Below are 22,760 nucleotides of genomic sequence, written 5' to 3'. Positions count from 1 at the left end.
ACTCTGAGTAATTTACTGCATAATAACACTTACATTAGCTTAAACAGATGATTTTGATGAATATTTGTCATTTACACTGGACTAGAAATCTTCTGTGAAGATTTGTCAGTGAAGGTTCAGATTCCATGATTCAACTTTTGTTTTTTTTCTTGCACAAAACTTTTGTACTATTTTTTTCTAAACATAAAAACTTAAAATCTGTTTAAATATGCATTTTATTTAAGTATTCAAATTCTAATGTTTTTCCCGTTATATTCTATTAGTTTAGAAGTATAATAGACTAAATGGATCAAGAGTATGTGAACACAGGTAATCTGAATGTTTTTTAAAATTTATAGAAATATTTAAAAAATATAAACAAACATAAAATATATATTTTGTTTAGTAAACTCTTATTATTATTATTTTATTTTATTTTTCTATATAGTATTGGTTTGTTGTCTCTTTTAGCCGCCAAGTTGAAGCGGTGTACGGGCAGCAGCTGCACCGCCCTCCTGTGGTCCAGAGAGTCAAAAAACAAGCGTACCTTCCCCTCGCGATAACGTTGCCTAGAAACAGCGTCAGCTGTCAATCAAAGCCTGGCGTAGCAACGAAAACAGACAAACAGCGTCCATTTAAAAGTCTAATGTTTTATGAGTAATGTTTCCATTATTACTGTGACCTCGGACTGTTTGAATAACTTATCCTGGGACTTCGCATCATGGCTGGAAGTTCTGTTCGGGTCGACCCGCCATTAGTGGAGTTCAAGAATGCGCGATGCGGGCGGGTTTACGAGACCTTCTTAAAGGTGACGAACATCGGGAAGAACGTCAAGAAAATCGCTTTTGCAAAACCTACGCTGAAGGTAATCTGAAATGATACTTTTATGTAGCTTTTAGGCGTAGAGACAGAGAAAAGACTAAATGTTGACGGTATTGTATTGTCAGGTGATGTGAAGATGTTTTTTGCTAACCGCACGTGAGAAATTACTTTGCATCAAAAACCAAACTATGTTGTGACAAAAACTGATACACTGACCCCAATTTATGCCCTTATTCATTCATTTATCTTTTTAAAATTAAATAATAATAATTACACACGTTATCATTGATTTAGTAATGACAGCATCTTTATGTCTTTCAATTAGCTAACAAGTTAAGAATAAGCTAACTTTACTTTAGCAGCGAAGTTATTGTACAACGTTAAAAACGATTTATTTAGTTATTTGAACTGTATCTTAAATTTGAAAGTTTTATAAGTGTTTGTAAGTATTTTTTTAAAACTTTTAATTTAGCAAAGATTTTATGGATGTAGCAATATGAGGTCAAAAGTTGATTTTACCAAGCTAACCAAAAAGTAAAGTATTTCTGCTACTTAGCCCAGTATTTTTAGTTGTGTAGTACATTAGCAAGTAAATGATTGTCATAAGTAACACATTATATTTACGTGATCTTTTTTCCTTTTTTTCTCCATAACACGAATGTATTTAGAATTAAAGGACACAATATGAAGAGGTAGTTTCTGCTTATTCTGCTAGCTTTTTGGACTTTTTGGCATGTACTAAAATATTATTATTATAAGATGTTATTGTGGGGTTTAGCTAATATTTCAGCTACATGCTAGCTGTTTTTTTTGTTTGTTTGTTTTTTCTGTTTGAGTTTTTTTTAGATAATTTGTCATTTAGCTAATATTTTAGCTGGCTATCAGCTTCAGAATTTTCAGCTATCAGCTTCAGCGTTTTTAGCTATCAATTCCAGCATCCTCAGCAGACAAATTCAGCTTTCAGCATTCACAGTAGCATTATCACAGGTAATGCTATATATCGAGTTCATAATTATATTAAAAGTTACAGTTTTACAGTTTTTAAAATGTAGTTTTATAATGTTCAATAAATGTTTATCCTGTTCGGCCCACGACCTGAGGTGTGTTTTGACCCCCTGTGCGATTGAGTCTGACACCCCTACTTTAGAATGTGCATCCTGTGAAAGCGTTCACCTGGCTCTTGTCTTTCCTCCCTCAGGTGTTCAAACTGGATCCACCATGCGGAGCCGTCTCTCTGGCATCTGGCTTGTCTGTTAGTGTCTGTCTAAAGTTCACACCGGAGTCTGATGAGGAGATCAGAGACTGCATTCAAGTTCACGTCGACGACAAAGAAACCATCTCGATCCCACTGTTGATGTAAGTTTCCCTCAATATTTGAAACCTGACAGATTCATCTTTGAATAAATATTTCCTACTCACGCCTTTATGTCTTAATGTTCTCCGTTTCAGGCCTTTCAGGGTCTGTTTGCTCTCCATGGATTCCTCCATTGACTTTGGTTGTGTTGCTGCCAGCAGTGAGGTGATGGTCAAACATCACCCAATAACAAACCACGGATCAGTGCCAGGTAAACATAGAACAAAACAGTTCCAACTAAACATGAAACACAGTCAGATGTCAAAATATAAACTGTACTTTATCTGGAATAGTTAAAGCACAAAAGAAGGTTTTATTGATTTTAATTTGTAACTAAGCAAGTCAGGAGTATTTTCCTTGAGCTTCTGTTTCAGTCAGTTTCTCTGGTCTTCTGTGGTCTTTTCCTGTCATTAGATGAAATATTTGAGGCTTTGTTAAGTATTTACAGTAAATCCAGCATCTTGCATTTGTTTACTACTGCAGGCACGTTCCGTGTTCAGAGTGAGAGCAGAGACGCTCAGCTCAGCCTGTCACCCCGCCGAGGAGTCGTAGCAGCTGGCGCCACCAAGTGGCTGAAAGTGGAACTGCACACGGACAGGCCCAGGCAGATTTCAGAACAAGTCCTGTATGTTTTTAAACAGCTGCTACTGATGGAACTGAATGAGGATGGATCACAAAGAATGAGATTATGTTATGTTTATATTTATTTAACTAGACAGTTAATGCAACATTTGTGGTTCCCCTGTTAAAGTTTGCACTCCTCGTTTTCCTGTGTAAGGGTGGAGCTCCAGAGTGGAGCCGCGGTTGTCCTCAGCATCAGGGCGGACGTGGTGGACCAGCGTCTGGAAGTTATTGACTTGCAGGTAAAAACATTACATTTCCCAGAGGGAAAATTTCATAAAAATGCTTTGCTCCCACATAGGGTACTCCTCTGCCTTGCGTGGAGTTTGGATGTGTTTACTTTGGGACATCCTGTGTGAAGAAAGCGGTTCTGAGGAACATCGGACCAGCGCCGTGTGACTGGGTCTGCCTGCTGCAGGAGACGGCTGCAGGTACCGAGCTGGTGAGTGACTCTGTGGATGCAGCCACTCTGGAGAAATCCTTTTGGAGGTTTGACTGAAGTCATTATTCAGGGAGCAGATCTTCAGAGGAGCACAGACGCCGCCCTGCTGGACAAAATGCAGAAGTGCAGCTCAGAGAAAGATGAGGTCTGTCAGAACCTGGTCTGTGTGCCGGCTGAGGGTCAACTGGGTCCAAACGACAAAACCACATTATCACTACACTTCAGCCCCGTCTGCAGCAGGTATTTTATCTACTTCCACATTTGTTTAATGTAAACTTTAGACTCTTGTGCCACGTTTCTCCTGGTAGTGTCAACATCAGAGCCGTTCATAATCCAAAATGCTCACACAGATATGAGATTTGGTGTTTTTTTAACTTTAAACCAACATTTCAGTGAAAACAAAATGAAAAAGTAGGAACTCCCCGTCGGGGAATCGAACCCCGGTCTCCCGCGTGACAGGCGGGGATACTTACCACTATACTAACGAGGAGCTGCTGTGACTGTGGCTCCATTCTAAGGCCTTTTATCTCCTCTTCCAGGAATGCTGACAGGCAGGAGCGTGACCTTTCACCCTGCAGGCAGGATTACTGCCTGTTTCTGTTGTTTGACTCTGTGGGGAGCAGACGCGGCTTCACTCACCGCGCCGGTACGCAGCACACACACCCATGCTGCACGTTGCTGCTGAAGCTGCTTTGTAACTGGGTGTTTTCAGAAGTTTCTAAAATATGAAGATCCCCATTAAAGTACTACATTTTTCCAATGTATTACCTGGTTTATTGAGTTAAATTTGATTCGTGGTTTCTACTTTTTTCACTGAAGAATGTGAAATTCACACAATAATCAGATAAAAATCACAAAAACAGGAACTTTGGAGCATTCTGAATATTTCTTTAACTAAACAGAAAGCTAGTCAGAGTAGCTTTTTATTTTTTAAATGTATATTAATCACATCACAGATTCCATTAGACCCTGTGTCTCACGAACGGGCCTGGGTTGTCTGACCTCTGCTCTCCTCTCAGCTCGCAGCAGCGTGGAGCTGGCAGTGACAGGTTCAGGCCTCCCTGTGCGTTTGGTGCCCAGCCCATCCCACAGGTTTGATTTCCCCAGCTGTGCACCCGGCCGATGTGCCGACGTCCTGTGCGTGCTCCAGAATCTCTGCCACCAACTTCCTGTCACCTTTCGTTTCCGTAAAACGGCCCAGTTCTGCGCAGAACCTGCTGGTGCCAGCATCGGCCCAGGCCGGCGCCTGGTGGGTGGGATGAGAACGTGGAGAGGGATTCTCTCTGGGGCAGCGTTTTTAGATCTGTTTTTGTCTGGTGTTCAGGAAGTAGTTTTGAGCTTCAAGGCGCGACAGCAGGGCAGCCTCTGTGTGCAGCAGAAACTGGACGTTCTTGGACGAGTTTCCAAGAGGAACGAAGACCAGGACGTGGATCTGGAGCTTTGCAGCTTCCACACCATCACTCTGCACTTTTCAGCCACCTGCCAAACACAGAGTCCTGGTGAGGAAACCTCAGTGTTTGCACCCCCTGAAGCTACGCTCCAGATGTTTACGTCTGTTAAATGTCTTCAGAAGGTCTGCACCTTCTCAACCTTCAGCCGGATCAGGCTGATAAACCACAGCTGAGCAGACGTCAGACGCAGACCGACAACAGCCCAGCATCCACCATCAGAAAAACAGCTCCTCACAGAGACACCAGCAGGAGGTGAGAAGATACAAACTCATTCTCAAAGAAGTTTATCTGATCATGAAGGATTCCGTCAGTTGTTCGTCTGTTTCCACGATTTCAGGTCTGCAGGTTCTGGCGTCCCTCGCTGTGTGTCTGTGGATGTTTTGACCGAGCGGCGACAGCATCAGCAGATCTACGTGGACTTCCTCAGACGTCTCAGACAAACACGACTCCAAAAGCTCAAGGAGAGGTTGGTTTGCTCCACAGGTCAAAGATCCAGAGTTTCTAATCCAGTGAAATGACCGTTCCTGCAGAGAGCAGAAGAACCTGGAGGACGGCGTAAACCTCGGGATCGTTCCCTGTCACGGCCTCGTTCCCCCCAAACTGCCCGTCAGCGTCCTGGAGGAGGAGATCTCAGAGCTGAAGCTGGAGGCAGGAAGCAGACGCAGCGTTTTATGGAACACAGATTCCCCTCAGGTAAACTCAGAGATGGTTCAGTATTTAGAGCCATTCATCTAAGAGTAGCTTAGAATGTTCTTCTGTTCAAAGCTTTCAGAGGAAACAAATGCAGTTCCTTCAAGCGACCAGCAGGAGGAGGACTGCAGCCGAACTCTGACACCTCAGGAGCTCTACCAGGTTATCGTCGGTGAGACTTCCCGCCACGCTTCATCTCGGAAAACGCTAGAATACAGATTACAGACTTGTGTTGACTCTGTGTTTTTCAGGCTTTCTAAGTTATTATTCCAGGTAAATCCTCTACTACAGGAGTGTCAAACTCAATCAAACAGGGGGGCAAAATCCAAATCACACCTGAGGTCGTGGGCCGAAAAGGATAAACATTTATTAAACTCTCTAAAACTACGTTTTTAAACTTTAAAACTGTAAATATTTAACATAATTATGAACTAGATAAATAGCATTGCCTGCAATAACGCTAGTGTGAATGCTGGAAGAGGAATTCAGCCGCTGAAGATGCTATGATGGTAGTCAGCTAAAAAATAAAGTAGATGCCAAATTAGCCTAAAAAACAAACAAAAAAAACTTACCTGTAGGTTAGCCAATACTGCTAGCATGCAGCTGAAAAAATAGCTTAACTTCAAAACGGCCTAAAAAATCTTAGTAAATGCCAAAATAGTCCAAAAATCTATCAGAATGCTAATTTTGAAAACTTTCAAACTGTAACTTTTTAACATAATTATGAATAATAAAAAGGCAGGAATATTATTCCAGAATAAATCAACTTAAATCTTAAATTACTTTGAATATTTTACTCTCCATAAAAATATATTTGTCAAAATTATAGAAGTTAGAAATGAGCGTAAGATAACATCGGGTCATTAATAACAACAAAATGCTCTGGAGGGCCGGATAGAATTACCTGGAGGGCCGGATCCGGCCCCCGGGCCGTGACTTTGACACTTGTGATCTACTAGAAGTCATGAACAGATCACTTTAAACACTTTAAAGCTGCAAAATGCAGCAGAATGCAACTCTAGTTTCAGCAGGAGACGCAGAAAAACAGTTCTGGAAAGTTAGAGATAACTTTGAATAAACGCTTAAAACTGACAGTAAGTCTCTATTGGTTTGTTTTAATACAAATACGGTTAAAAATAGTTGAACAGACCGGACTGCGACAGCTGCCAAGGGACTGTCTACATAGTGACGGGTGATCCAAAAAAACTGATTGTCTTGACTAATAATCATCTCTATTTATTAGTTAACTCTATTTTCTAGCTGATTGTTGTATTATTATTGCTCAAACTACTCCACTGGAGTTCTCTTTTTAAGTGTTAATTGATAAAAGAAAATAAAAAAACTCAATCTGCTCATAGAATTTGTGCATATTTTAATGTGTCTGCAGGTTTTATGTCAATATTTTTAGCTTTTTGTCTGTTTTTACAAGTAAATGTTTCCATGTTTAGAGGAAATCTTGTGTTAATGTCACAACAGCTGAATCTGGTGACACATTTGAATGTTTTTAAATGCTGTCTAGAAGAATGTTCTTTTGAACTCCATGTCTAAAAGAAGAGACCGGACTGCTGCAGCCGTCTGAGGTTACTGTCCCTGCTCTCCACAGAGCCCTGGGTCCTGGATTTCGGGAGGGTGTGTGTGGATTCCGAGAGCGTTCAGACAGTGAAGTTCATCAATCTTCTGCCGGTTCACGTGTGGCTGCAGCTGGAGGTGGACTGTCCTGAGCTTCAGGGCTCCGCCCCCCTCTCTCATGTCCTTCCTCCACGCTCCCATCAGGACTTTCCTGTGGTGTTTCAGAGCAGCGCTCTGGGCTCCTTCTCCAGGTTTGTTCTGGTCTCCTTTAGAGCAGAAAACTCCTCCGTCGTCTCTCACTGACGTGGTTTTGATTTGCAGATCTTTGAGCTACTCTGTAAACCAAAGACATCCTGGTCAGATGGTGGTCCAGGCGCAGGTGATCCCTCTGTCTCTGGAGCTGTCCACCACCCAGCTGCTGCTCCACCCAAACACACACCGGAGCACCGTGACCCTTCGGAACCCGTGCAATAGAGCAGCAGAGTTCACCTGGCGGCCCCTCCTCACGCAGAGCGACGCCCCGTTCTCCGTCCGACCGGCTACAGGTGCTCCGCTGCAGCTGCAGCCGTCTGTGGTTCTTTTCTTCTCCGCCTGAGTGACATGGTGCTCTGCAGGTACGGTGCAGCCGCTCAGTGAGCTGGACTGTGAGGTGGTGTGGCATCCATCGTTCTCCTGCTCCTCTGAAGGAGTCTTTGAGGTCTATGTGCACGAGGGCAACGTGCAGCAGCTGCACTGCATCGCCAAGGTCAGTGTGACCTTGAGTCATATCTGTGAGCGCTTTGATGGAACAAATCAATGATGAGGAACCCAAATCAACAAGCCACAGGTCTATGGGGCTATTTTGGGCCATAAATGTTTGAAACCCCAAAGAAACATTAAAAAAATTATTGGTGTTTGACCAAAAAAAATGTAAAATAAACATAATTATTTTCAGCTTCAAATGTTCTGTTTTTTAGGTTTCAAACCTCAAAGTTTCAATTTCCAAACTTTTCCTCTGGTTCAAATCTTTTTTTCACTTTTAAGATTTTTTTTTTTAATTCAAATCTGACGATTTCAGTTTGGCTCTTGGCTTTTGGCTCCGTAGTGGCGATTTTGGGAGGGGCTAGAGCAGCGTTTTGGACACGATAAAACTCTCGTCTTGGGACAGCTTCAGACTATAGTAGTTCAGACTAAACAGACATTTTCTGACTGTAATTATCACAGTTCTCTGAGTCAGTGAACGCACCACGACTGAAGTTACCTCCCTCATCGATTCTGATTGGTCCTTCGTGTTAGCCCCGCCCCAATGCTCCACAACGGGGCCAAAAGTTTTGAAACTGAAATTTTCAGATTCAAAAACGAAAAAAAAAAGACTTGAAAGAGGAAAAAAAAAATGGAAATGGAAATTTTGAGTTTTAAAACCTAAAAAACAAAACATTTGGAGGTGAAAATAATATTGTTTTTTTGGCAAAACACCAAGATTTTTCTTTTTTTTATTTGGGTTTCAAATATTTATGTCCCTAAAATAGCTCCATACAGATGCCCTCAAGTAAGCAGGTTTGGTCCACTTTGGTTCTGTCCCGTAGAAGATAAAAAGGGGGGGGTAAACAGGAGTTAACAGGAGTGTCGCACAGAGGAGACCTTAGAAGTAATGTTTGGTTTGAGTCCATCTTTGTGTTGAAGACATTCCCACTAATCCTGTGTTCACACCAAACTCGATGAAAAGTTTGTTTGTAAACCCGCTGTGTGTGGGAGGAGCTACCATTAAAAGTTTTTAGCCTCATCACCACCTGGAAGCATTGGATGGATGTTTAGAATTCAGATTTATTTTGTTTGAGGAGTTCTACAGAAGCATCAATAATCTCGTGTCCATGTCTGGTTCTTGAGATCATTCAGAGATTATCCCAGTACGATGAGCTTCACCAGCTACTGGAAGAGCTGCATCTGAATGATGGACGCTTTCAGCGGTACTTCTGTCTCTCGGAGACCCAGTTTGATGACTTGCCGTCCCGCATTAGTCCGAGGAGGGAACAATATTAAAACAAAAATTTAACTAGAAAAAATGTATTACCTGTGATAATGCTAGTGTGAATGCTTTTAGCTGAAAAGATGCTGAAGCTTTTGCTGAAAATGGTGACGCAATCGACTTTAATTGCTGAGGGGATTTGCTGAAAATGCAAAAGCTATTTACAAAATATTCAATTTGCTAAAAGACTGGAAATTAAAAGTTAAATTAATAGTTAAAAACTATGAAAGAGCGCACAAGCTGACCTAAATCTCTGAAAAATTGTAGTAAAATTCCTTTAAAATCCTTAATAAATGCCAAACTATTTTAGTGTGTTGCTTAAATACTAGCTAATCTCCAAAATAGCCTAAACTTCCTCAGTAAACTAAACTAATCAAAAACGTTAGCCTGTTGCTAAAATAGAAGTTAAACTCTAAATTAGCCCATAAAAACCTCAGTAGATAACAAATACTTGTTATACTTGTCCCCATGCCAATAAGACAAATATCATAAAGTACCAAAAAGCCAAGCTAAGTTCCTGATTGGTTCATGTGACAAACACTTTTTTTTAAGTTCAGATTTTTTAGTTTGTAAACGTTGTGACTCCCGAAACGCGCTGCTTCACCGCCACCCTTAAAGGATCTGATCGTACGTTGACCCAACATTGAAACAGACGCCACTGCCGCACCACTTGTGTTTGGTGTGAGCTTCAACCAAAAGAACTCGTGGTGACATGTGCAACAGAAGTAACAGGAATGTGTGCTGTGGTCCACTTGGTCTGGGTTCTTCTGGGTTTGGAGGTTTTAGTTAAGTTTTAGTTAAATCTGTAAACACAATGAAAACATTTCCTGTGAAAGAAAGAAAGTGTTGGATTCTGATCTGACTTCATGCTCCCCATCTTCTCCTCTCTGTATCTCTGAAGTCATTTCAGACTTCAGTCTGTTACTCAGAGCTTCTAAAACCAAACGTGTTCAGTCACTCAGAAAGTGGTGAGATTCTGATCAGGTTTCTGCAGGATTTCCTACATCTGCTCCAAAGTAGAACCTCTGGTTCCTCAGGTGGGGTCCACGTCTGTGCACCCGGCACAGGACCGGATCGCGTTTGGATCCGTGCCGCTCAACGTGCCGTCTGTCAGGACCGCTGTTTTACTCAACAGTGGACTGAACCACGCCTTTTACCAGGTTCTCTCGCCACTTCTTTGGATTGTTAGAGTCTGTTGAGGAGAATGGAGATGAGACGTTCGTTTTGCGGCAGGTTGTAGAGGAGCATCTCCCAGCAGGCATGGCGGTGAGCCCACGTGAAGGCGTGCTACCGAGCAGAGGCCAGAGCGTGCTCCAGATCCACTACAGTCCAGAACAAGTCTCTCGTTTGGACGCCAGAGTTGAGGTGAGCTGGACGAGTGGATCGAAGGGTCTTCTCAGACGTGGAGGTGAGGAGCTTCTCTCTGGGTTTATTACAGATCTCTCTGAGGAACATGAAGTCTGTGCAGCTCCGAGTGGTCGGGACAGTGGAGCCTCCGAACATCGACATGAGCGTGGTGAGACGCCTTTCTGTAGAACACATGTCAAAGTCAAGGCCCGGGGGCCGGATTCGGCCCTCCAAGTAATTCTATCCGGCCCTCCAGATCATTTTATTTTATTGTTATTAATGACCCGATGTTATCTTGTTCTCATTTATAACTTGTATAATTTTGAATAAATATATTTTAATGGAGAGTAAAATATTGAAAGTTATTTATGGTTTAAGTTGATTTATTCTGGAATAATATTCCTGACTTTTTATTATTCATTATTTTGCTAAAAAGTTAAGGTTTTATTCTGCAGCTTTTTGGACTATTTTGGCATTAACTAAGATATTTTAGGTTATTTTGGAGTTTAGCTAATTAGTGATTATTTCTAACTTGTAAAATTTTGATAAAATATATTTTTGTGGAGAGTAAAATATTTATAAAGTTACTTAAATGGATTTATTCTGGAATAATAATCCTTCCTTTTATTATTATAATTATGTTAAAAAGTTAGGGTTTTATAGTTTTAAAACTTGTCATTCTGTTAGCTTTTTGGACTATTTTCATTTATTAATTTTTTTGGGTATTTTGGACTTTAGCTAATATTTTAGCTACATGCTAGCTGTTTTGGCTGAATTAGGCTTTTCTTTTTAAGTTTTCTTTTAGGCTGTTTTGGACCTAGACTAATATTTATACACTAACTGTTTAGTGTAATTTAGGCTTTTTTCAGTATTTTAGGATATTTTGACGTTTAGCTATTTTTACAGCTACATACTAGCTGTTTTAGCTAGTTTTTTTTCTTTAGGCTAATATTTTTAGCTGGCTGTCAGCTTCAGTGTTTTCAGCTATCAGCTTCAGTGTTTTCAGCTTCAGCGTTTTCAGCCATCAGCTTCAGCGTTATCAGCTTCAGTGTTTTCAGCTATCAGCTTCAGCATTTTCAGCTATCAGCTTCAGCGTTTTCAGCCATCAGCTTCAGCGTTTTCAGCCATCAACTTCAGCGTTTTCAGCTATCAGCTTCTGTGTTTTCAGCCATCAGCTTCAGCGTTTTCAGCTTCAGTGTTTTCAGCCATCAGCTTCAGCGTTTTCAGCTATTAGCTTCTGTGTTTTCAGCTTCAGCGTTTTCAGCTTCTGTGTTTTCAGCCATCAGCTTCAGCGTTTTCAGCTATCAGCTTCTGTGTTTTCAGCCATCAGCTTCAGCGTTTTCAGCTTCAGTGTTTTCAGCTATCAGCTTGAGCGTTTTCAGCCATCAGCTTCAGCGTGCTGAAACCTGCTGTAGAAATATTCCGCACAAGCTTCATGGAAAGATATCCCCTTTTTTCCGTCTGCTCGTTTCAGACCCTCTTCCAGTTTCACTGCGTTTACGTCGGCTCTCAGCAGAGAATCCCCTTTAGCCTCACCAACCGCAGTCCCGCCGCCGCCACAGTCGCCTTCCATCTGTCCGACCACCAAGACTTCTTCATCCAGGCCCCAGAACATGCAGCCAGAACAGGTCCTACCCCAGGATCTCCTCCAGCAGATCCGGGTCTGAGCGTGGTGGAGATCCAGCCCCAGCAGACGGAGAACTGCTTCCTGGTCTTCTCCCCCTCCCAGGTCAGAGCGCGCCGCATGTAAATAGAACTAAGCATCAAATCCAGGACTGGTGCAGAGCTTTACCTTGAAATAAAAAAAACAAAGAATATTTTTGATTTCATTGAAGATAAATTCCATTCCTGGTTGCCATGACAACCAAAGTCACGAGTGATGGAGATCTTCCTCCCTTCATTTCCAGGTGGCTAGCCACGAGTTCCACCTTCATCTGAGAGTGAATGGAGTTGAATGGCCGCCCTCCTCTTCCTCACCTGCTGGAGGCAGAGACCTCGTCAGACCGCTCTCTCACTCGGACAGCCTGGAAGCTCCGCTGATACGAGCCTCAGGTGTGGCGACGCTCCCGAACATGGTAAACCTTCGACAGAACAGGGATAAAAACCTTCTGCTTGGACTGTCCTCAGCTCTGCTCCCTCCTCTGGAGATGTCTCCCTGTGGTTTGGAGTTTCACCTGGATCCCCGGTCTCACCTGAACTCTCAGGTATCCTCACTTCCTGTGCATCTCCCCTTCCTGCATTCGTCATCGCTCTCTCTCACTTTGGCAGACGGTTGAGCTGAAAGCGGCGAGCAGAGACGGCGTGTGCTGGAGTTTGTTAGGAGGGGAGGTCCAGTGGTGGTTTGACTGCAGGGAAACAGCAGGTCTGCTGTCGGTGTCTCCATCCTGTGGCAGCCTGGAGCCGGACCGGTCCGTGCAGGTGGTGGTGACCGTCAACCCAGAGGTTCTGACTGCAGGTGAGGAGAGACGGAGTCCATGTGTTAGAAGCTGATCAAACAAATCCATCTGTCCTTAAAACAAAATCATGTGTGCATTATATGGATTTATACCATGGTCTGGGTGAATATCCCTTACATAGTTTACTCTGAAATGCTGAAGAAAATCATGGGGGGGCCTTTAAGATCCTTCACAGAACCTTTCCTGATCCACTAGTACCTCTAACAGACTGATCTCCCTTCAGGAACTCCAGGAACCAAAATGTTTCTCCCTCTTTACGTGGGAAAGCAGCAGGAAGCTAAAGAACATCCCCCCTACAGAAGACTGTCAGTCACTGTCAGCTCTGACCCCCCCACCATCAGCCTGCAGCCCCGCAGAGTCCTCCTGAGCCCCGTTCCTCTGAGGAGCAGCGTGGAGACCACACTCACACTGAAGCTCCACGGATACCCCAGGTCAGTGTTCTGAAGGAACAAACCAAACAAAAACCTGGACCTGGACTTGGTTCTGACATCAGAAACCAAGGCTGAGGAGAACAGAAACCAGCTGAGTCAGCAGGTGTACAAAACTGAACTGATTCAGCTCATGACTTTGTTTTACTGGCTGCAGCCATGTTGGATTAGCATTCTCTAGCATTCACATTTTCCTGCTTCTGCTTTCAGTGGGACAGAGGTTTTTGCTGAAGTCGATGAAGTGGAGCTGGAGGACGGGACGAAGACTCAGCCTTTTTCTGTCATCTTTCCTGAAGGAAACACGGTTCCTGCCTGCAACCACAAACAGGTATGGACTTGGAGCCAGACTAAAAATGAAGCTACAACATTTTTAGCCGTTTCCTCTGTGGAGCAGGAAGTCCGTGCTGCGTCCCTGACCTGCAGACTGACCTTCAGCTCTGATGTTCCTGTGTGTCTGCGCTCAAACGTCACCTTCACCGACCACATGACCAACAGGTACCAGCTGCACCAGATGGTACCGGTCCATCATTCTTTATTCACTCCTAAAGGGCAGAAATCAGTCACGTGTCAAACAGTGGTTTCATGTTTTCATGCCCTTTAACACCTGAGGTGTCATCGGTGACGCTTAAACACAAACTCTTTAACGTACTGGAACGATTTTAACATTACAGGGATCATTCCAGTAGATTTTGGAGGAGAGAAGCAGCGTGAGCTAAAATTATAGCTAAAAACGCTGAAATTGATAGCGGAAAACCCTGAAGCTGATAGCCAGCTAAAATATTAGCTTTGTGCCAAATTAGCCTAAAAAACAAAAGAAAATAGAAAAAACAGCATGTAGCTGGAAAAATAGCTAAACTCCAAAATAGCCTAAAAACTGAAGATAAAAACCCAAATTAGCCAAAACATCTAGTGTGTTGCTGACATATTAGCTAAACTCCAAAATAGCTTAAAAAAATTTAAAAAGTCTAAATGAGCCAAAACAACTAGCACATGAATATTAGCGTAGCTCCAAAACAGCCTAAAAAACACAAAAAAGCTTAAATTAGCCAAAACTGCTAGCATGTAGCTGAAATATTAGCTAAATCTCAAAATGGACTAAAAAATGACAAAATAATCCAAAAAGCTAGCAGAATGCTAATTTTTAAACTTTAATGCCGTAAATTTTAATGTAATTCTGAATAATAAAAAATCAGTATTATAATTTCAGAATAAAGTAATTTAAATCTTAAATAACTTTCAATATTTTACTGTCCAGTCCGATGGAATGATGGGGTCAATGGTTAGAAGTTCCAGTAGAGAGACGTGGTTTTCCTCTCGTCCTCCTCAGGTTCAGCTTTGAGGTTTGTGCTGCTGCTGACAACAGTCTGCTGACTCTGTGGCCCCACATGGCGCTGCATCACTGGAGCCAGCGGGTCATCCTGAAGATAGGTGCTCACCCCGTCACTCCCATTCAACATGGACCTTCTCCCTTCTCCTGAGAGGGATGGCAAAACCCTAAAGGCAATCATGGAAATGACATTTATTGAAGGTTTTTTCCCTGCAGATGAGCGATCAGTGATGGTGGATCTTCAGAGCTACGGCTCTCCGAGTCCAGCCTCCGGACCAACAACATCTTCTACTACCTTTGATCACAGCAGCTCAGAAAACCAGAGTCCAGGTTTGAGAACGAGCTCACCGTTACAGGACTAGGACACTGAAGTTCGGTTCCAAGTAGGAACCGTTATGATTCACGTGGTTCTACTTAAACTGACAGAAGCTGCTGCAAACGGTGCCGCATTTCAGTGCTTTCATTGAAGGTCTATTTGTCTTTGGACATGTCAGTCACTTCTGTTCTGTTTACTACTTTGAAGTTCTAGCCAATCATTCTGCCTTCCTGTGATAGTGGGCGGGCTCGTATAAGACCGCTGACGAGTACGAGAGCTGCACAGCGCTCAAATATCTGGCTGCAGGTCACTGTGTCACATCAGCCAATCAGGGACTCAGCTTTGAGCATGTGATGTTTTCAGTGGAGCTCTTAATGTGAACAATCAGCAAGTCAAAAACGACTCAAAACATCAGTTCCTGACGCAGAGGTCTTAACCATGCATCAGTGTGTGAGGGGAGTGGACATGTGTCGATTAGGGCAGATGAAGCATTGTTTGTAATGACTGAAGTACTGCAATGGCACCGATTAGGAACCAAAGAACCGCTTTGGGACCGGATAAAACTCAATCGGTGCCCAACCCCTTACAGGACGGTTCTTCATCTTTTATTGGACGGCGTGTTTTTTGCGTCTCTCAGACAGTTCGACTGGGTCAGTCAGCAGGGACGCCTTCGCCCCGCCCAGCAGAGACTCCTCTGTCCCTGCCGACTCCGAGGAGGGGGCATTCCACCGGTCCGTGCTGGCGGCCGCGGAGAGGTGGTTCAGCCTGTTCGGTTGGCCGACGGGGCCACACCCCCTCAGTGTGCCGCACACGCTCAGAAGGGTCGTGTCAGACGCTCAAAGCAACAGCGGCGACGGACGAACTCGCCGTGTCAATCAAAACAAAGAATCAAGGTGAGACTAGTCTGCTGGAGGTTCAGCCTCAGACTCCCTGAGCTCTGAAAGCTTCCACGACGTTGCAGGTCTTTCCTGGACATGCTTCACCATCTGAGCGGCAGACAGATTCCCGGCGTTCCGGTGTGCCGGAGCGTCAGCGATGAGCTGGAGCGCCGCGTCCAGCAGCTGCTGCAGCAGCACGAAGCTGCTCTGAGCTTCCTCACGTGAGCTACTGCAGGAGCTCAGCTTGTTTGTTAAATATATTCATTTTCATCAGATCTTTGATGAGAGTTTATGGTTAAACCAAAACACTCTGAGGAAATATGGAAAAGAATCTGAAGAAGGAGGGAAGCCTTCACGATTTCCACATTTGTTCTTCAGGGCCCAGGGAGCCTGCCTCGCCCACATCCGGCCGCAGTACCTGCTGGACCTGCAGGAGTTTGAACACTGGTGCCTCCTGCAGGTATCTCCACCTGAACACCTGCTCTGTCCCTCCCCTTCAGGTGAGACGAGTGTGTTCTCTCAGTCAGGTCCCGAGGAAGACCGTCTGGACCGCAGGAGTTATGAATCTGTGAGCAAACGCTCATGGACCCACGTTCTTCTGCAGATTTACAAGGTGAGCCAAGACGTTCTGGTCTGGCTCGTCGGGTTTGTGGTTTTCTAGGGAGTCAGACGTCCTGGTTCTGGTCTTTCCTGGTCACATCAGGTTCTGGTGTTGCGGCGCGTGTCGGTCCGATGTCTGCCCTCCCCTCTGGACCACAGCGAGGCGGCCGGTCTCCTCTTCAGCAGCTCCCCGTCGGTGGAGAGTAACTTCTACTCCTCCCAGGAGCTGCTGCTGCTCTCCTGGCTCAACATGCACTACCACCGCATGAGGGGAGCTCCGTGGGCCGCAGGAGGAGCCGCTCAGACGCCGGCGCGCTGGATCGTCAACTTTGACCTGGACTTGGCGGACGGGCTGGTGCTGGCTTCTCTGCTGGCCTCTCACTGCCCTTATCTGGTTAGTGTTGGACCGCTCTGTCGTCTGAGCACCACTGCTGGGTGGAGATGTTTGTTGGTTCTGCTTGAACTTGAGTTTAGGATCATTAAATGTTGCCACAAAAACCAGAGGGAAAAAAGTTCATTCAATTAAACGTTTAAGGCGGGGGTATCAAACTCAACGAACCAAAATCCAAAACACACCTTATGTTGTGGGCCGAACAAGATAAACGTTTATTGAACACTCTAAAAGTACATTATATAACTTTAAAACCGTAATTTTTTACGTATGCTGAATTTGGCCTCTGAAGATGCTGAAATTGATGGCTAAAAATGCTGAAGCTGAGAGCTGAAAATTAGCCCAAAAAAACAAAAACAATGCTTAGGTTAGTTAGAACAGCTCGCATGTAGCTGTAAAAATAGCTAAACTTCAAAACAGCATCAAAAAAACTGAAAATCAAAACCTAATTTTGCCAAAACAGCTAGTGTGTAAATATTAGCCTAGCTCCACAACAGCCTTATGAACAGAAAAGAGCCTAAATTAGCCAAAACAGCTAGCATGTAGCTGAAATATTAGCTAAACTCCAAAATGGCCTGAAAAATCGTAGTAAATGTCAAAAAAGGCCAATTTTTAAAACTTTAAAACTGTAACTTTTTAACATAATTATGAATAATAAAAATTCAGGAATATTATTCCAGAATAAATCAACTTAAACCTTAAATAACTTTAAATATTTTACTCTCTATAAAAATATATTCTATAAGTTAGAAATAAGCACAAGATAACATCGGGTCATTAATAACAATAGAATGAAATGATCTGGAGGGCCGGATAGAATTACCTGGAGGGCCGGATCCGGCCCCCGGGCCATGACTTTGTCACATGATTTAAGAGAACAGAGTTCATTCTGTTGCATGTGAGGAATTGCTCCAAATCAAACTTAATTTATAAAGCACTTTTTTACAACAGTGACACAAAGCGGGTTAAAACAGGCTTAAATCAATTAAAAATGAAATGACAAATCACTCGGACGGTCCTGACGCTCCACACTCGACCAAATGAAACATGAATACACTTCCAAGAACGTATAGAAGCAGAATTCACATCTCCAGACGTTTGTGACCGTTTGATCAGCCAAAGCCAAACTGTCTGTGGAGCTCTGTGGAGGAGCTTTAGACAGATCTTTTTATCGTTCATCATCATCAGGGTGTAGCTGGAGAGTTAAATAAAGATGAAGTGAACTTGTGTTCTCAGATCAGAGGCTTCCTGTCCAGGATGTACGCGGCTCCCAGCAGTTTGGAGGAAATCTTTCACAACAATCTGATTGTGGTACAGGTTCTGAGCAGACTTCACCTCAGCATAAATGTCCAGGTAAAACCAGAAGGTGTGTTTCCAGAGCCAAAGGTTGAAGCTTCTTCTCTGTGGTAAAGCTGTCGGTTCCTCTCCGGTCAGCCCACAGACCTGTGTGACCCCAACCCGGTGCAGATGCTGATGCTCTGCGTTCACCTGTACGAGGCGCTCCCTCAGGTCGTCCCCAAAGACATCGTCACTCTGAGTGGACATCTGCACAGCTCCTTCAGCAAGCAGGTGAGAGGAACCCAGTCAGTACAGGGATGATCCTTGAAGACGACGAGGAAACAGTTACACACTGCCAGTTATCCCTGCCCTGCAGGATTATGGTGGATTAGATACAGACCACAGATGTTAAAACAGGAATATATGTGAGTGTGTGAGGCCATTTCCTACTTATACAGGATGTTGTGTACTGCTCTTAGTCTGGCTCAGAAATAAGATCTGGTCTAGGTACACACGGCCGTGCGTCCGGTATTTGGTGCTTTGACTTTTATACAGGATCAGCTACAGAATGATGCTGCTAAAACTGAACCAGACTGATCTTTATCTCTTCATTTCAGCGTCTCTGTGCTGTTAGTGTCTTATCATCACCATGAAGTGGGATTGACGTCCCTCTCTCCTCTAAAGCTAACCGCTAATTCTGTCTCTTCCAAAAACAAACACACTGAGCATGTGCGATGTTTGGGGTACGCTTATCTGTTCTCCAGGGACACTCAATTCACTCACAGTCCAGTAGATCTATTTCTATGCAAGTACGAGGTTGCTTTGTTAGTTGGTTAGTTTGCAACGGGACAAAAAAAAAAACACAATAAATGTTTCATAGAGTTCTGACACAATTGAGATTTATAGTTAAAACAATAATCCAATGGTAGAAGTGAAACTTGCAGCAAATAAAAAAAATGTTATTAGTAAAAGTCCTTAAAAAAGAAGAATCCAGGAAAGATCGTTCAAGAGAGAGATTACTAGTGAAGATGAAGATGTACAAGCTCAAATTAGAAGAGAAGAAAAGGAGAATTTATGAACTTCTTTAGCACAATCATCAGTTAAATATTTGTCTTTATTTTCAACAAATTGGAATAATCGATTATCTCCAGTTGCCGGATTCCTGCTCAGATTTGTCCATGTTTATAGTCTCTTAATCTCACTTTGACCAATCTCCAACTCTGGATTAGCACACAAGCATCAGTACCCTTTTTATTTATTTATTTTTATTAGTGTCCATTTGTTACATTTAACCGAAAGACAACGTCAGAGCAAACTACTTACACAAATGTGGTCAATTAGTGTTGGTTTATTAGTTTTACTGTACCAAAATGTGTGTAATGATGTAATGAAGGTTTTCTGTAGTCTAGTACTTGTAATTTATCTACAGAAATTCTAATTTAAATTGATTACGTTTAGAGCTGCCACAAATGATTATTTTAATAGTCGACGAATCACGGATTAGTTTTCCAATTACTCGACCAATTGGGTCATGGACAAACTGGATGTGAAGCACATATATCTTAACCATCATTAACTCTAAAGTTGATTAAACTAACTAAAAACTAGAGAAAAAGCATTATCAGAGATGATGCTAGTGTGAATGCTGTAAGCTGAATTTGGCCGCTGAAGATGTTAGTGCTGATAGCTGAAGATGCTGAAATTGATAGCTAAAAATGGTGAAGCTAATTGCTAAAAACGATAAAGCTGATAGCCAGCTAATATATTAGTTAAATGCCAAATTAGCCTAAAAAATAAAAACAAGCCCTAAATTAGCCAAAACAGCTAGCATGTAGCTGAAATATTAGCTAAACTCTAAAAAGTCTAAAAAACCTTAATAAATCCCAACATAATCCAAAAAGCTAGCAGAATGCTATTATAACTTTTAACTTTACTACAGTCTGACTCCATAGAATATAAAGTAATGACTAATCAACTATTAAATTCCGATAGTCGATTAGTCGCTGGTTACCGTATTTTTCGGACTATAAGTCGCACCGGAGTATAAGTCGCAGGGGCCAAAAAATGCATAATGAAGAAGAAAAAACCATACATAAGTCGCACTGGAGTATAAGTCGCATTTTTTTCAAGTAATTTATTTTACAAACTGATTGAAAAAAACGATATTACATCATCCTGGAAGGTAAGTTATAACATTCATAAGTGAATAGAAAACAGGCTGAATATGTGTCAACACATATTCACATATTAGCATCATGAAAAAACGAAAAGGTGTAGCATTTATATAACATAACAGTTTTATTTAACTATAGCCTCAAGAACTCATCAACTTTGTATCTTTACTGTAATTAATTGCACGCAATCTCACTCCATATCACTAAATCCCTTAAATTCTTCGTCCTCTGTGTCACGTCTGAATAACTAAAGTAAATAAAGTAATTGCATAGATCACCATAAGAGGGCACTCTAGACTTACGGTCCATATCTCATCATTAAAAATTCGTATATAAGTCGCACTGGAGTATAAGTCGCAGGGACATTCAATCCATGAAAAAAACCGCGACTTATAGTCCGGAAAATACGGTAGTTGAGTAATGGTGGCAGCCCTAATTCCGTTACTCCATAGCTGACAAGGATTTTGTCTTTCTTCATCCATAAGGCTGGGAATTAGGCAGAGACATTGGTCTTAAATGTTCCTTTGCAAGGTTTTAAAAAGTCTTCAATTGAACTTGAAGTGTGGACACCCTGTGCTCCAGAAGGAGGTCCTCCTCCTCTGCAAAAATGCTGTTTTATGTATCAGAAAAACAGAAACAAAGAAGTCCAAACCTGTTGTGGCTTCATGTTGGTATCTCTGTGAGGTGCAGGTGCGTCTCACCAACCCGTCCTCAAAGACCATCAGGTACCAGGCCTCGCTGTACGGAGAAGACGCTCACTGGTTTTCCTTTCCTGCCGGGTCAAAGGTCATCATTCCCCCGAGGTACATGTGTCGTTGGTTCTACAGATGAACGTCCTTCCCTTCCTGCTGCTAAACAGTCCTAACTGTGGTTTACAGATCCAGTGCAGAGCTGAGCGTCCAGTTCCGCTGCTTCTGTTTGCGCCAAATGCAGGCGGTTCTGGTTCTGACCTGCAGCTCTGCGTCTGACGTCTGTTCTCTGGCTCTCAGTCTGAGGACTCGGGTCTCTCACATCTCACCTACAGTGAGCATCTTCACACTGAAATGACCAGAAGTGTTGAAACTCTGCAGCTTCAGCCGTGATCTGCACGTCTCTGCAGAGCGCGCTGACCTGTGAGTCTCCCTGCTACCAGCTCAGCACCATCCAGCTGCCGCTGACCAGCACCTTCCAGACAGAAGCACACTTCAGGTACCAGCAGAGGGACCGCTGTGTGAGGAACATGTGAAACTGGGAGATAGAGCTTCCAGCTTTGTGTTCAGGGTGGTGCTGGTGGAGTGGAGCTTCAACCCGCTGGAGTCTGAATCCGGGATAGAAAGCATCGTCCATCAGGCGTAAGACCTTCTGCTGTCGGCTGAGCTGCAGGAAGAAATCCTCTCCTCGTAGACTGAAACGGGTTCCTGTTCTCCTCCACAGAGTCGGAACATCAGACAGAACTCCTGAAGAGGAAACGCAGGGTAAGAACGTACGGAGAACGTCCGCTCAGTTCATCTGTTCTCCAGGTCAATGGGCTTCATTTTACCTGTTGAACACTTCGGGCAGTAAAGGAAGTTGGCAGCAATAACCAAATGAGAATCTTCATGAAAATACAGTTTAAAGATGTCTTCACGTCTACTATCTGAGTGGAACGTTTGTTTGATGACTGTGGTTGATGTTGTTGTGCACAGGTGGAGCTGAAAGAGACTTCCTGAGTGAAGCCAGAAGTGTTCTTCTGAAAGCCAATCAGAAAGACTCCCTGAACCTCCTCTACCTGCCCTTCGTCCCAGGGAAAAAGCACCTGTGTGTGCTGCTGCTGAACCCACAGGTGTGTGTGCTTGAAGAGTCTTGTGGTTTGTGTTCATAGCTGTTAAGAACTGTGTGTGGAACTGTGTGAGTGCAGGTGGGGGACATGGTTCACCTGGTGAAGGCGACTGCACACCTTCCTCTTCCGTCTCCTCTGTCTGTCAGGACCAGTCCTCCATCCGCTCCCAGGACTCCAGGTTCTTCATCACACAACTTCATCTGCACCAACTGTGTGTTTAGACTGTGATCTGTTTGTCCCATTGACTGTAAAAAATACTGGACTTCTCGAGCAATGAGGTCCCCCATTATAAATGCATCACCTCTTCTCCTCGCGAAAGTAGGCCGCCGCTTTCACCGTCACTTCCTGAAACGGATACCGCCATATTGCAAACGTCTGCAACCCATCTTCAGCGATTGGTCTGAGTCTCTGTGAGTCATAGCTGAGTCATGAATCTACAGGAAGTACTGTCACCAATCTGGAGTGAGTTTATTGTGAGTGTCCGCCTCTTTCCACGCCTCTATCACGAGACCGCGGATGTAAACAGATTCTACTTTAATAACACCGGAGAATTGTACAAGTCATTGCTGAAGCCTTTGAGGGAGAACCATTCCAACATTTGATTCTGTCAGCGGTCCTTTGGGATTTACTTACATTTATTCCTTTTAGTGCAGCTAAAAGGAGCATTTGGGTGACGCCGCTGGAGAGCGGCGCGCAGGAGCTGGTTGTCTCTTCACATGCGCTGCCACGTTACAGTCTGATCAGTCACACGTGAGAAGCGCGTTCAGTGGTATTTAAAATAAATAACCATCCTAACAAGTGAACAGCTGGATCTTTTTTCTGTTTGAAAATACG

General features: G+C 43.3%; 1 protein-coding gene and 1 non-coding gene across 3 annotated transcripts; one reads left to right on the top strand and one right to left on the bottom strand.

Moving 5' to 3' along the window:
* Positions 1 to 540: 540 nt before the first annotated feature.
* LOC112159987 (cilia- and flagella-associated protein 47) lies at positions 541 to 22,104 on the top strand (the record flags this gene model as incomplete). 2 transcript variants are annotated; one of them, XM_024294278.2, is given in 43 exon segments in its annotated part: positions 541 to 844; positions 2,000 to 2,157; positions 2,251 to 2,366; positions 2,639 to 2,780; positions 2,934 to 3,018; positions 3,078 to 3,218; positions 3,289 to 3,458; positions 3,758 to 3,864; positions 4,238 to 4,467; positions 4,543 to 4,717; positions 4,789 to 4,921; positions 5,007 to 5,135; positions 5,200 to 5,362; positions 5,435 to 5,531; positions 6,963 to 7,179; positions 7,250 to 7,473; positions 7,543 to 7,673; positions 9,971 to 10,093; positions 10,167 to 10,298; positions 10,372 to 10,449; positions 11,755 to 12,009; positions 12,188 to 12,332; positions 12,408 to 12,484; positions 12,549 to 12,735; positions 12,960 to 13,167; positions 13,375 to 13,492; positions 13,559 to 13,659; positions 14,492 to 14,592; positions 14,708 to 14,821; positions 15,445 to 15,700; positions 15,769 to 15,906; positions 16,064 to 16,145; positions 16,209 to 16,298; positions 16,389 to 16,679; positions 17,913 to 18,029; positions 18,111 to 18,245; positions 20,819 to 20,931; positions 21,007 to 21,151; positions 21,228 to 21,316; positions 21,388 to 21,459; positions 21,542 to 21,582; positions 21,793 to 21,929; positions 22,005 to 22,104. In XM_024294278.2, coding segments are annotated over 43 exon segments (6,007 nt in total), but the record flags the coding sequence as incomplete, so codon positions are not given.
* Positions 3,637 to 3,708, bottom strand: trnad-guc. The gene has a single exon. It is a non-coding gene; the product is annotated as a tRNA-Asp (tRNA).
* Positions 22,105 to 22,760: the final 656 nt, after the last annotated feature.

Source organism: Oryzias melastigma, linkage group LG2 (assembly GCF_002922805.2).
Source record: "Oryzias melastigma strain HK-1 linkage group LG2, ASM292280v2, whole genome shotgun sequence".
Lineage (NCBI taxonomy): Eukaryota > Metazoa > Chordata > Actinopteri > Beloniformes > Adrianichthyidae > Oryzias > Oryzias melastigma.
The sequence above is the reverse complement of the archived record's forward strand: the minus strand, read 5'-3'. Positions and strand labels throughout refer to the sequence as shown.